Consider the following 12,927-nt stretch of genomic DNA (forward strand, 5'->3'; position numbering starts at 1 on the left):
CTCTAACCACTAGGCCACGCTGCTTCCTTCCCTCCCAGTCTCTCAGCTCTAACCACTAGGCCACGCTGCTTCCTTCCCTCCCAGTCTCTCAGCTCTAACCACTAGGCCACGCTGCTTCCTCCCTCCCAGTCTCTCAGCTCTAACCACTAGACCACACTGCTTGGGTGATCAGCTCGACGACTAGGGCCACGGGATCAGGAGGGTCGGGTGCTTCATTCCGGCTCTACGAAGAAGGAAGGGCCAGGAGTCTTCATTCCATCCCGAAGTCTCTCAGGAAGGGTAAGAGAGTCGAGATTGGTGATCCTTACTCTCAGCTCTACACGCGAGATTGGGTGAACTCACGACTAGGCCAGGCAGGGTCAGAGAGTCGAGATTGTCTCTCAGTGTCTAACCACTAGGACACGTGCTTCCTTCACTCCAAGTCGAGATTTGGTGCTCCTCTTCCAGGTCTCGCACTAGACCAGCCTGCTTTCCAGTCTCTCAGCTCTAACCACTAGGGCACGCTGCTTCCTTCCCTCCCAGTCTCTCAACAGCTAATCTGTAACACTTTCTGAATCCCCCTAATCTCTCAGTGAGCCTAATGAAGAGCTTTTGAGCGAGTAAGAGTGTGTGACAGTCATGCTGTGCAAACCCCAGCCTCTGTCTAGCAGGATCCAGTGTCCTTGTATTACAGTGCCGTGTACAGTACACCACACCAGCCACCTGTATGCACAGGAGGAGTCTCGCTGCTAATTTTATAGCATTTTATAAGCCACCCTCGTTGCTGGCTGGCCCTGTTTGAGTGAGACAGATTCTGGAGTAAGATGGTACTAAAAATACCCCCGTTCCTCCAGCTCGCCACTGACACGGCTCTATAAATACATCGGGCTGGAGGTGGGGTGGCTCAGTGCTGCAAATAGCACCAGCAGTGACATCACGAATAGCAGGCATTCTGAGGAAGTGACATTGCGCGTCTGAGACAGCAGTTGCCCCAGAGGCTGATGGGAGTCTGGCTGATGACGAGCGAAGGCCAGACTGCCCCTGGAGGACTCTGGGAAGGGAAGGGAAGGGGGAAGAGCCAAGAGGACAAAACATGAGGCTGGTTCACCTGACGAATACTGGGAGACAGGAGTCAGGTGATGAGACCAGCCACATTCTCTCAGTGACTCGGTGAATGTAAAGTGTGCACAAGTTAATCTGCCAAGTTCACCTTAGTTACTAGAGGTACTGGTCACTCATGCATTTAATCCCGTGAGCGAACACAGCACTTCTGCACAGACAGCACTGGTTTTGCGGTAGCAGTTCCCCAACAGTGATTCATAGTTATAGTTAATAAGTCAAACAGCCGCGGGATGACAGGATGAGACGCCCTACACACGCCCAATTTATTTTAAAGGGTGATGTCATCACCAGCGCCGCCCCCTGACTGTCCGCCTCCCCATGTGTTTCAGACAGGGCGTGTGGATAAGAACTACCCTCTCGTCATTGGTCACTCGGGACCTGTCCTGGATGTGGATTGGTGCCCTCACAATGACAACATTCTGGCCAGCGGCTCCGAGGACTGCACTGCGATGGTAGGTACGGGAGGGGGCGGGGCAGGATAAGACAGTACAGCCAGCGACATCCATCCTATACCTGGCAACAGTGTTTGAATGAGTTTGTGAAGAATGTCACCATGCATTACAAATGATGCCTATGATCCACCGATGGACATAACAGAGTTAGGGGGTATATGAATATATTTCAAATATATAGTTTTACTATACTGAGGGGGATCTGCAGATCTCCAGGATGAACGCGAGTGACAGAGAGTCTGGTCTTCTAGAGTAGAATCCAATCCACAGTATTTTCATATTGCTTCAGGGAGAGATCGAGACTTTTACAAAGTAAATTGATTAACCATTATTAACCACACGCTGAACACTGAACACCACAGAATGCATCTCTGATCGCTGGAGAGAGGATGCAGCTCCTGCGCTGCCTGATCACGTCACTTCATAGATCTCAGCAGTGGATTTGTTTCATGTGAAGAAGAGGAAGAAGCAGCAGCCTTAATTCCTTAATTCCCCTGCATTGCAGAGCAGGGTTTGAGTCCCGGAATTATTAACACCAAACACAACTGCTGTGTAGAGATGGAGTTAAGTTGCATAGCAGTTTGAGCCAATGCTGGTTTTACTATGAGTTTAATAAGACACCCCTGAGCTTGTTACCTATGTGCTGGGGCTGATCAAGCACATAGTAAAACCTGGAGTGGGTGAAACTGCTATGCAGCGGGAGCCTTCGTTCCATCCCTGCTGCCGTGGAATCCTGGATTCAGAGTCAGTCGCTGGACAGCAGTGTCGCCGGAGGTTGGATGAAGAATACAGTTTAGTGTGCTTGCTCGTACATCCGAGTTTATCAACGGCTGCCGGGCTCCTGGTGGCTGATTGCCTGTCACTTCCAGTTAGAGAGGAATCGATCAAACTGCTTTATTCACAGATGGTCTTTGGACTGGATCTCCATAAGGTTTCTTTTCAAGCATTCAAAGACAAACTTTATTTTGGTGAATCTAACTGGGGAGAGAGCACATTTTCTGATCCCCTTTCTCTCTCTCCCTCTCTTTCTCTCCTCCCTCCCTCCCTCCCTCCATCTCTTTCTCTCCTAACACATAGGCTGCTTCCTTCTTTTTTAAACTCTGCTACAAGCAAAAAGCAGGCAATGTAAATTAACCAAGAAAAAGCCAAAACTAAATAGAAGATGAAACAGCTAGAGAACCCCTGTGTGTCTGAGTGGCCTTGTTGTTGTAACAGTAGGTTTTCAGCCCACGTTAAGCGCTCAGAGCACACGAATACAAGAGCGAAGTAAAAGAATAGAAGCAGGCCTGTCATGTGACCCTGCTGTTGTTGTTAGGAGCCGGGCAGGTTGCTGTAAACAGAGAGATGCACCCCGTCTCTGCTGACAGCCCCCCTTGCAGCCTGACGGAGGATCTGAGGAAGAGGATCTCTGCATTGAGCAAGGAGACGGTCCGCTCATCCCAAACACGTCCTGCTTTATTTTTAGATGCCCAATACGGTGCAGCTGCACTGAAATGTACAAAGTGTTCGGTGGATTGATCCGCTCCCCGGGGGGGTGCGGGGGGCGCGTCGCAGTTGTCCTCTCCATGCCTTTGAGGAGGCTGTGTTGGCAGGATGTTTATTGGACAGATACCCCAGCCTGAGTCATTGTTAGAATAATAACCCAGACTCCCCCCCCCCGTGTGCTGTACTGTAGCGTTCTTATCTGAGATGTGCTTTACTGGAGGAGAATGCAGGTTTTTACAGAATCTGCGTCTCGGGTTTTTACAGAATCGTCATCGATTATATCGAGGGCCGGGTGCAGCTGATTATTTTGTGTTCTTTTGTAATATTTGCTGCTACTGTGGAATGGAGAAAGACGCAGATGAGATCGGGGACAGAATATCCAAGAACAAACTGAGGCTCTTAAAGGATTGACTGATAAAATCACTGCCTGAGCTGCAAAGGAATGAAATCTCAGCTCGTAATCAAACCCCAAGCTTTCCTGGGCTGCTTTCTAAAGACAAGCATGAAGAATGCATATCAAAGCCAGCACGCTCCTGCTGCCCTCTGCTGCCCTCTGCTGCTGGGAAGGTGCGTGATTGACAGGAGCTCGTACACACCTGGCTCTCATCTGAGGTCTGTGTCTCTGCTGTATTTCAGCTTGCGCTCTCAATGCACTGAGCTGCCTAGTGATGTTGCTGATGCTGAGTCACTGCGATCCTTTTAAGACCTGACTTGAAAAAGGTTTGAGATCAATCAACTGCCGGGAATGACCTCATCTTCGTAAATCTGTGTAAACTGTGTGTGTGTGTGCCTGAAAGTGAACTTGAGCTTCCAAGGATGGTAACAAGACTCCTATTGCACAGCAGCTTCACCCAGTCTGGGTTTTAAACTGAGCTTGATTAGCCACAGTGTGTATAGGTAACAAGCTCAGGTGGTGTGTCTTTGAACTGCTGTGCAACAGGAGCCTTCTTTCCATCCCTGCACAGCAGTTGTGTTTGATGTTAATAAATCCGGGAATCAAACCATGCTCCAGACTTCTCCTCTGCGATGCAGGGTCAGGCCAGAAGATTTAGAGCTGCTGCTTCTTCTTCTACAAATCCACTGCTGAGTTATATGAAGCCCCCGGGTGATTTCAGACCACAGGAGCTGCATCCTCTCTCCAGCGATCAGCGATGCATCCCCTGGTGTTCAGTGTTCACAGAGTGTAGTTTAATAACGTACGTGTTTTCCCATCCCTGGCCGTCTCTTCAGGTGTGGCAGATCCCGGATCACACTCCCTTGCGGCCGATCTCCGAACCCATCGTCACACTGGAAGGGCACTCCAAGAGGGTGGGGATAGTCACGTGGCACCCCACCACGCGCAACATCTTGCTGACCGCAGGTAACGTCTCGCTCAGCCCCGGAGCAAGCGCCTGGGAACCGGTCCCCTATCAACACACAGTTCCAGTACCTCCACATACTGACCATATCCTCTTTTGACACTTATCGTAATGCTTAAAGATGGGGATCGCTTTGAAAATAAGAAAGTGGGAGTAGACAAGTTTGTTTGTGCAAGTGTAATCCAGTGAAGGTGAAACAATTTTAACATCTAATTATTTCATCTTTGGCCATCGCTTGTAGGCCAAATTCCCCTCTGTAGACTCGTAGAACCTTCCATACAAAATGTTAATGTTGAGCACAGCCCTGGCAGTGTCTGAATTTACCTATACTGTATATTAGCCAACCTGCTTTTCCTGTCCTTTCTTATATTCAAACCTTGCTGTGCTTTTACTGCAGCGTACCAGAGTGCTGGTAAAACCTTTTGCCCCCCACAGGGAGCGACAACGTGATAATAATCTGGAACGTGGGTACAGGGGAGCCCCTCGTCTCTCTGGACAATCACCCCGACCTCATCTACAACGTCAGCTGGAACCGTAACGGCAGCTTGTTCTGCACCACCTGCAAGGACAAGAAGGTGCGCGTGGTGGACCCGCGCAAGGGGGAGATCGTCGCGGTGAGACACGCCTCCCTACCTACCTGCATGGGGTCTGTCCCGTTACCTCTAATGAACTGTCCGCTGCTTTGAGGCTGTCCCGTTGCCCGTACTGTACCGTTGCCAGCATGAGGACTGACTCACCTGCTTTAGGATCCGTTTCATGCTCACGTGGGACGTCCCATCATCGCTATGCACTACCTCTCCAGGGCCTCGCCGCCCCTGTCTAAGGACTGTGTCGCGTGTTTCAGATCCCTCTTGTGACCGGCACAGGGGCGGTCTATTTACCTGCATGCTCTCTGTCTTGCCTGCATAGGGACTGATGCTTGCACCGTGATATATAACACTGTAAGCTCAACCAATGCTCCAGCGCTGCCCATCAGTTTGAGGCATTCAATAACCTTTTTGTTGGCAGTTTGAGACACCATTTCTAACAGTATTTGTGTTTGTTTTAATGCTGGACTCTTCTATTCGTGCTGCATGTCGTCCTGCACGCTGCTGATGTTTGGTTTGCCTGTGTCTGTCTTTTTCCTTTTTTTAAAAAATTTCGTGTCTCCTGAACGCTGCTAACCAATGGGATCAGGAGAACGAGAAGGCGCACGAAGGCTCTCGTCCAATGAGAGGCCTGTTCCTAAGTGACGGGAAAGTGTTCACCACGGGATTCAGCAGAACGAGCGAGAGACAGCTAGCACTGTGGGACCCGGTATGAGAAGGTGTTTCCGAGTCCCGGGGCAAAACCACAGCGGCAGCCAGTCCCAGCCACACACACACACACACACACACACACACACACACACACAGCGAGCCACCCAGGAAAACACTGGGGGGTCGTTCTCAAACGTAAAGCTTGCTGGAAATTCTTGAAACGTATTTATTATACACCAAATTTGTGTTTCACTGCTGTGGTGAAAGACCCTTGTGATACAATGTGTGTAAAACATCTGCTTTGGCTGAGGAGACGCCACTGTGGGTTTTGCCCTGATTTCATTCTTTTTTGCTCTGCTTTGAAGCTGAATTGTTCCACACAGGCGCAGCTCCTGCTTGCGTGATTTGTCGCGATGGATAGACAGTGGCGGGGTCCCCGGAAAGAGATTGCTTCTTACTGACAGTTTCCTTTCCTTTCTCGTTGATTTCTTAACCGTGTCTTCCTCCTAGGAGAAGCAAACCCCCCACGAGGGGATCAGGCCCATGAGGGCCATTTTCACGCGAGAGGGACACATCTTCACCACCGGCTTCACCCGTATGAGCCAGAGGGAGCTGGGGCTGTGGGATCCGGTAAAGCCGACAGCGAGGCAGGCAGAGGGGGGGTGCTCTGGGCTCCCTTATCCCCCTCTCCGGCCGGTTCGGGACCCGGCTGGCGCTGCCTGGGGGTGTAGGGAGCCCAGAGCTGGCCTGCTGCTGCTGCTGCTGCTGCTGTGTGCAGTGTGAGAGTGATACACATGCTGTGTGCAGTGTGAGAGTGATACGCATGCTGTGTGCTGCACATTTCTATATAAAGAAGGTCTGCAAACACTCATGAGCTTGATAAAAAAAAAAAAAAACACAAATCCTATTAATAAATACATTTCGATTAGCATTTATTTATTTATTTATAAAGAGTGTTGCAGAATGACTGCACATACTTATCCCTGACTGACAGTGTGCACAGACAGGGTAACAGGAATCTGCGGAGGGGGTGCTGGCAGTGGGAAACGGGGTGTGATTGCACGGCGTTTCAAAGAGATTCTGGGGTCTGATGCGTTTTTTGGGGGGTTCGACAGGACTCTCACAAGAGAAAATTCATCACTGCTGTTGTCAGGAAACTTGCGGAAAGGTAAATGTGCGTTGCCTGATGCTTCCTGAGCTGAGAGGAGGGTAGGAACGGGGGTTTGGAAATGCCTTGGCAGGACGGGGGGGCTCCTTTGTACTGTAGGTGTTAGTTGGCATACCTGGAAAAGGTTTGTGGGGGTCTGTAGTGTTTCCCCCCCTGTACTAACCCCTCCGCTGCAGAGCCCTGCCTGGACTGTGACCCTCTGCTTTGTGTTTCTCTGCAGACGAACTTCGATGAGCCGATCTCGCTCCTGGAAATGGACACCAGCAACGGAGTTCTGCTCCCCTTCTACGACGCAGACACCAGCATTGTGTACCTCTGCGGGAAGGTAATCTGCATGCCAAGCCTCTCCAGCCCTGCCCCTAGCGTTGCACACTCCTGGGACACTTGCTCTGGGATTCTACTCTGCTTAATAAAGGCTCAATAAAGCCACCATTTACTTCAGACCCTTGTACTGGAAGTCAAGCAGACAAGGGTTTCGGCAAATGCCAGTTGAATTAGTTTTATTTCCCTAGTTTTTAATAATGTATAGGACAGTATCTCATAATGTATAGGACAGTATCTCATAATGTATAGGACAGTATCTCATAATGGATAGGACAGTATCTGTCCCGTCCACTCCTGGTGTTTGTTCCAACCCTGTTCAAAATGTGATCCTCCGTCCAGACCCTAAAGTAGTGAAATCGGTTCATTTTACCTGTTAAACCCTGGAGTGAAATGACCCTCCAGGATTGTGATTGGACACCCCCCTGTGGAAACGAGATGGGACATTCCCAGCTCTGCAGCCGACGTGCGGAATGTTCAGGAGTTTAGAATCCCGGGCTGGTCTGCATGTGGGGTTCTAGAGCTTTGAGCCAGGGGGTCAGAATGGACCCTGAGGAGCTGCAGTGCTGAGCAACCCAGCATGTGTGACACTGCCTCCTCTCTGCAGGGCGACAGCAGTATCCGGTACTTCGAGATCACAGACGAGCCCCCCTACGTGCATTACCTCAGCACATACAGCAGCAAAGAGCCACAGAGGGGCATGGGCTTCATGCCAAAGAGGGGTCTGGATGTCAGCAAGTGTGAGATTGCCAGGTGAGCCAGGCAGGCTGTCCCTCATACAAGTGTGCCATAGTAAAACCACAGCACGGTAATAAAGCACGGTAAAGGATAACCAGGTATGGCACAGCATGTTAATGAACACGACAAACCAAGGGGAACGATCCTAAAAGCTGGAAACTACCAAGATCCGTTCTGTGTGATTCCAGCTGCACCTGATGCTTCTCGTCTGTTTTTTACCCTCAGGTTGTACAAACTCCACGAGAGGAAGTGTGAGCCAATCACAATGACAGTGCCCCGAAAGGTAGGCTGAGTTATAATACAGATTAATTAGCAGTTACATCAATGCAATCTGGGGAGATGCTACAATGTTTCCCCCCCAGGGGCTAATTTGTAACCTAAAAAGTACCAGATCTTCTCATAAAGGAAGTGGGATAGCATTTTTATTTACAGAAATAATGCGCTGCCCTTGATTTCCAGCAGCTCCCACACATGCTTCCAGTTCTCCTCTGCTTGTGTATGAGGGGGTCCGCGTGGCGCGTGGCTGGCGTCGGGAGCTGCATGCCCACCTTTGCCTTGCCGTGTTTTAACACAATCTTCAGGATTTAACAATACCAGCGGCGGGGCGATTAATCTGACGAACAGGAGCCAAGATGCTGCTGTTCTTAAGAATGCTGGTTTGTTTTTTTTGCCGGTTTGGGGTGTAAAAGAAAGCTGGTCATTTTCTTTCTCGTACACTTTTTGAAATTCGATTCATGGAACAGGAAAGCATGTTCTATATGTAGGCTTCTTTTTTGCAACAACCAAAATTATTAGTTTTTTATTTTTTTTGTTTTTCATACGGTTCATCAAAACTACCGCTCTCGCCTGTCAGACGCAAAGGTGCGATCGGACACAGCTGCACCCCTTGTTCTCCCGGTGTACCCCAGTATCTCTCTCTCTCTCTCTCCCGGCACAGTCGGACCTGTTCCAGGATGACCTGTACCCCGACACGGCGGGGCCCGAGCCCGCCCTCGAGGTGGAGGAGTGGGTGGAGGGCCGGGACGGGGAGCCCGTGCTGGTGTCCCTGCGTGACGGCTACGTGCCGCTCAAGAACCGCGAGCTGAAGGTGGTGAAGAAGAACATCCTGGACAGCAGGCCCCCTCCCCGCCGCAGCATGTCCTCCTGCGACGGCAGCTTCACGGTGAGGGGGGGGGGGGGGGGGGGGGGGGGGGGGGGGGGGGGGGGGGGGGGGGGGGGGTACACCTCCACACCTCCACACCTCCACACCTCACCGTCCTGGAGACGCCTGCCAGGAGGGTGTTGCAGTTGTAGGGTGTTCAGCGTATTCTGACACACACACGCATTTACAGAAAGTCAGAGGGGGGTAGAATGTTAGAACATTAAGATATGTCAATGTAGAATAATAATAATAATAATAATAATAATAATAATAATAATAATAATAATAATTTAAAATCTGTCTGTCTGTCTGTATACTTTTTATTCTTATGTCTTTTCAGTCATTTTTTGTTTCTGTAACCTTTATTTTTCTTTTCTATTTCTGTTTTCCTCTCCTCTCTCTCTATCTCTCTCTCTCTCTCTGTCTCTCTCTCTCTCTCTCTCTCTCTCTCTCTTCCTCCCTGCAGCAGCAGGTGACTCTTGAAAAGCTGCTCGATGAGATTCAGTCTCTGAAGGCGACGGTTCAGTCCCAGGGAAAGCGAATCTCCGACCTGGAAAACAAGCTTTCCAAATTTACCAACGGCACGGCCTGAAGCCAGGCGCGATCCTTCCTCCTTCCGTCCTTCCTTCACTTCTTCTTCCTTCCCAATCTCTCGCTCTGTCGCTCTCTCTCGTGGACAACACAGTGTTAGCCAGAGCCCGGACCGGCAGCTCTGTTCCGCGAGAGCCAGGCCAGGTCTTTGCTCCAACCAGGTCATGAGAAAAGTTTCTGTGGAAAAATTCAGTGCAGGGTTACTAAACTCAGGACCTGTGGGCCGTTTTTAAGGACTGTTTTAAATTTGAATTATTATTTTTAAATTCCCTCTTAAGGACGATGGCTTGCTAACTGTACCACAAATCTAGAAAACTCAAATTTGACTTGAATATATATAAATATATATATACACACACACACACACACATTATATATTTTAACTTATAAAAGATGCCCATGGGATCCAAACCCTGGACCGGAATAACATTCAAGGAATGAGGTCCCCGCATCTAAAGTTTCAGGGTCTTATTTAGAAGTTCCTGCCTTTTATCACATTGTATCTGCAATGCTCTACAGGCAGTGCCGATTTCCAGGCCTGGTTGAAATGAAATCCTGGTCTGGCCTCTCAAAGACTGGAGCTGCCAATCCCTGAGCTAAAGCAAACTGGTACTGGGAGGGGAACGTGGGTATATACCCCTGCCCCTGCCCCTGCCCCTGCCCCTGCCCCTATGTACAGAACTTGGATACTGGACTGCAATACCTGATCAGAAGTCATTATATTGTAAATATTGCAAAAACAAAACAAAAACAAGTACATAAAACTAAGACTGCATAGTGTTTTTGGTGTCCTGTAGAACGAAGATAACACAGACAGAACCGTGTTTCTGAGAGTTCTCCACGCTAGACTGGCAGCACTGGCCTCCTGCAGCTGTGTGTCAGGAACACGATGCGTCAGTCCTGCCTGAACAACATCTTGCCTGATGTGTTTAAAAAAAATAAGAATAATTTTAAGTGTTTTAAAGAAGTATTTTCTAAGAACGGACAATGCAGAGTGTCTCTCGTGCGCTGGAAGTCCCTCGTCGCCGATTTGCAAAGCTGGCAACGGCTGAGGAGTCAGACTGCTTCTGAAAGAGCAACATGTCAAACTCGTTTTACTGTCTGCGCAGCTGTATTGAATAAATGCTTTTGCTCAGCTCCACTGCAAAAGGGTGGGTTTAAAGATACTTCGCAGGCAATCAATAATGCCTCTATCAGTGTCCAAATCTATATTTATTAACAGCAACAGTCTATTGCAATACAGTGTTCTAGACATTTCATTAAGCTGTCTATAAGAACACTTTGTAACAGGCCGTTAGCGTTAACGCTAGTGTCATTCGAATGTAACTAACTACCTTATTAATAATCATCTATTTTAGTATCAAATTTCTAGATGTTTTATAAACAGGTCCTTAAACTGAAGACAGACCTAAAGGGTTGTGTTCACAGAGCTTTCTGTTTAAAGAGACTGAAGAAATATTGATTTTGATTGTGTCAAATGCCACACACACACACACCTCAATGATTTGGTACTTCGTGGGTTAACTCGAGGGTTTTAAAAGGAGGTTCTCGCTGAAGATGGCATGTTGTGTGCGAGCGCTGCAGTGTTACCATGTGTGCCATTCTAGCTGTGAAGCAGGGCAGGCTGCCAAGTAATACTCCTACTGCAGTGAACAGCTTGCTGGCCTTGACTGTCTCAGTGATCCAGTGCTGTGCTGGGGGAATGCGCTTTGTGTGTGATTTTTTATTTTGATATATCGCACCTTTCTACTGCAGGCACCGTAAGGCTACACAGTGTGGGTCTCCAGACTGCATGGACAATTATATATATCGTTTAAATAACCCTTTTAAAATGCACACTGGAGCCAAATCCTGGGTCCGAAGGTGGGATTTCTCTCTTTATTTTTTTGCAGAAAGATTTACTATCTTTCTGAGTAGTTCTCAAAATTTGACCAGCGATCTGTATCCCCATCCTTGGACATAGCCAAAAACAAAAAAACCCTTTAAATGAAGGTACAAGAATCCACAGCTCATGTGCCATTAACCCTCTTAGATACTGACTTCATATTTTAGGGCAAAATCTATTGTTAACTTCTATCTAATGCAACAAACAATAAAGAGGTACTGTTACCAGTTTTTAAAATGTGTTTATTTCAGTTCACGTCCGCACACACAATTCCACAGAAAAAACAAAGCAGTCTTATCCAACACACACACACACACACACACACACACGCCCCAGAGAAAGAGGGGAGAAAAAAGTTTTTTTAATTTAAGAAACACCGGCTGCACCCACAGCCCTTATTAAAAGAGTGACACATTATTCAGATGGTTTAGCTCGTCAAGTCGTCCTACGTGTTTCACACAAGTGGCATTTCAAACGCCTCGGCTCACTGTAAACACAACATCATCCTAACATCTTTAACACACAGGAGTAGAAGAGCAAAAAAAAAAAAAAAAAAAACAAAAGAAAACGTCATCGCCGGTCGCTGCTGATTGTCCCAACACGAGGCGATGGCTTCGCTGGACTGAGGAGGAGATTGAGTGAATAAATACAGCGCTCAATTCAATCAAACTCCAGTCATGCAGATCTCCTACAGTGTTCAAGAGGAAGCACAGTAGCTTCATTTTAATTGCGTCTCCATGACTTTACGAATGAAATTTGTAAACAAAAATGTTTTCATAAACAAAAATGGCTCAGTGTCAAGCTTTCTTCTTCTTCTTCTTCTTCTTCTTCTTCTTCTTCTTCTTCTTCTTCTAGCTCTCTAAACAGCTCTTCTACCTCAATCTCACAACCCAACACGCCCTAACAGCTGTGGGTCTAAAGGTAACAGGCGCACCTAACAGAATCCCGGAGCAGCTCCTGTCTGGAGGAACGCTCGGTGTACAGGCCCTGTGGCTCCTGTGGGGATAAAACTTGATAATCTTCACGTTCACAGGCCAGGCTAAGAAAACAGCGAGCTTCCCTTTAAGAGATGTGACGTGCTCTTTTAAAAGCGAGCTCCCTGCTGGATTAAAGGTAAACAAAAGCACCTTAAAAGGAAATATTGGTGACACTTTTTTTTTTTTCACACACCTTCGGAAGTCTCCAAGTCACGAGACACGGCGGGTCTTTCGAATCTAGCTGCTAACCCCATCCCTATTACAATAACAACAAAACGCACGCATGAAAAGAGGCGAAGCGGCAGGTGTTCATTTTATTTATTTGCTTCGGTTCGAGTGACTGTGTGTAAAAACGATCACGCTGACGTTCTCCGCACCATGTGGTTTAGCAGCACAAGTGCAGCTCGAGGGCGAGCGGAGGGAGCTGCAGCAGCTGCAGGACTCAGGTTGGCGGTGTGTGTGTTTTGCAGTA

At 48.3% G+C, this 12,927-nt stretch overlaps 1 protein-coding gene across 6 annotated transcripts in view; it reads left to right on the plus strand.

Moving 5' to 3' along the window:
- Positions 1–11,702, plus strand: part of LOC121308631 (coronin-6-like) — a 16,717-nt gene extending 5,015 nt beyond the window's left edge. The window contains exons 3-12 of one of the 6 annotated variants that reach the window (XM_041241124.1): positions 1,431–1,553; positions 4,269–4,398; positions 4,832–5,010; positions 5,573–5,692; positions 6,145–6,264; positions 7,023–7,127; positions 7,731–7,876; positions 8,087–8,144; positions 8,799–9,023; positions 9,472–11,702. In XM_041241124.1, the coding sequence (XP_041097058.1) occupies positions 1,431–1,553; positions 4,269–4,398; positions 4,832–5,010; positions 5,573–5,692; positions 6,145–6,264; positions 7,023–7,127; positions 7,731–7,876; positions 8,087–8,144; positions 8,799–9,023; positions 9,472–9,594 (1,329 nt within the window). In that variant the 3' untranslated portion in view covers positions 9,595–11,702. Of the gene's footprint in view, positions 1–1,430; positions 1,554–4,268; positions 4,399–4,831; positions 5,011–5,572; positions 5,693–6,144; positions 6,265–7,022; positions 7,128–7,730; positions 7,877–8,086; positions 8,145–8,798; positions 9,024–9,468 lie in introns of all 6 variants that reach the window. The other 5 variants (XM_041241123.1, XM_041241129.1, XM_041241127.1 and 2 more) reach the window with 5 other exon arrangements.
- Positions 11,703–12,927: the final 1,225 nt, after the last annotated feature.

The sequence above is a fragment of the Polyodon spathula genome, unplaced genomic scaffold (genome assembly GCF_017654505.1).
Source record: "Polyodon spathula isolate WHYD16114869_AA unplaced genomic scaffold, ASM1765450v1 scaffolds_764, whole genome shotgun sequence".
NCBI lineage: Eukaryota > Metazoa > Chordata > Actinopteri > Acipenseriformes > Polyodontidae > Polyodon > Polyodon spathula.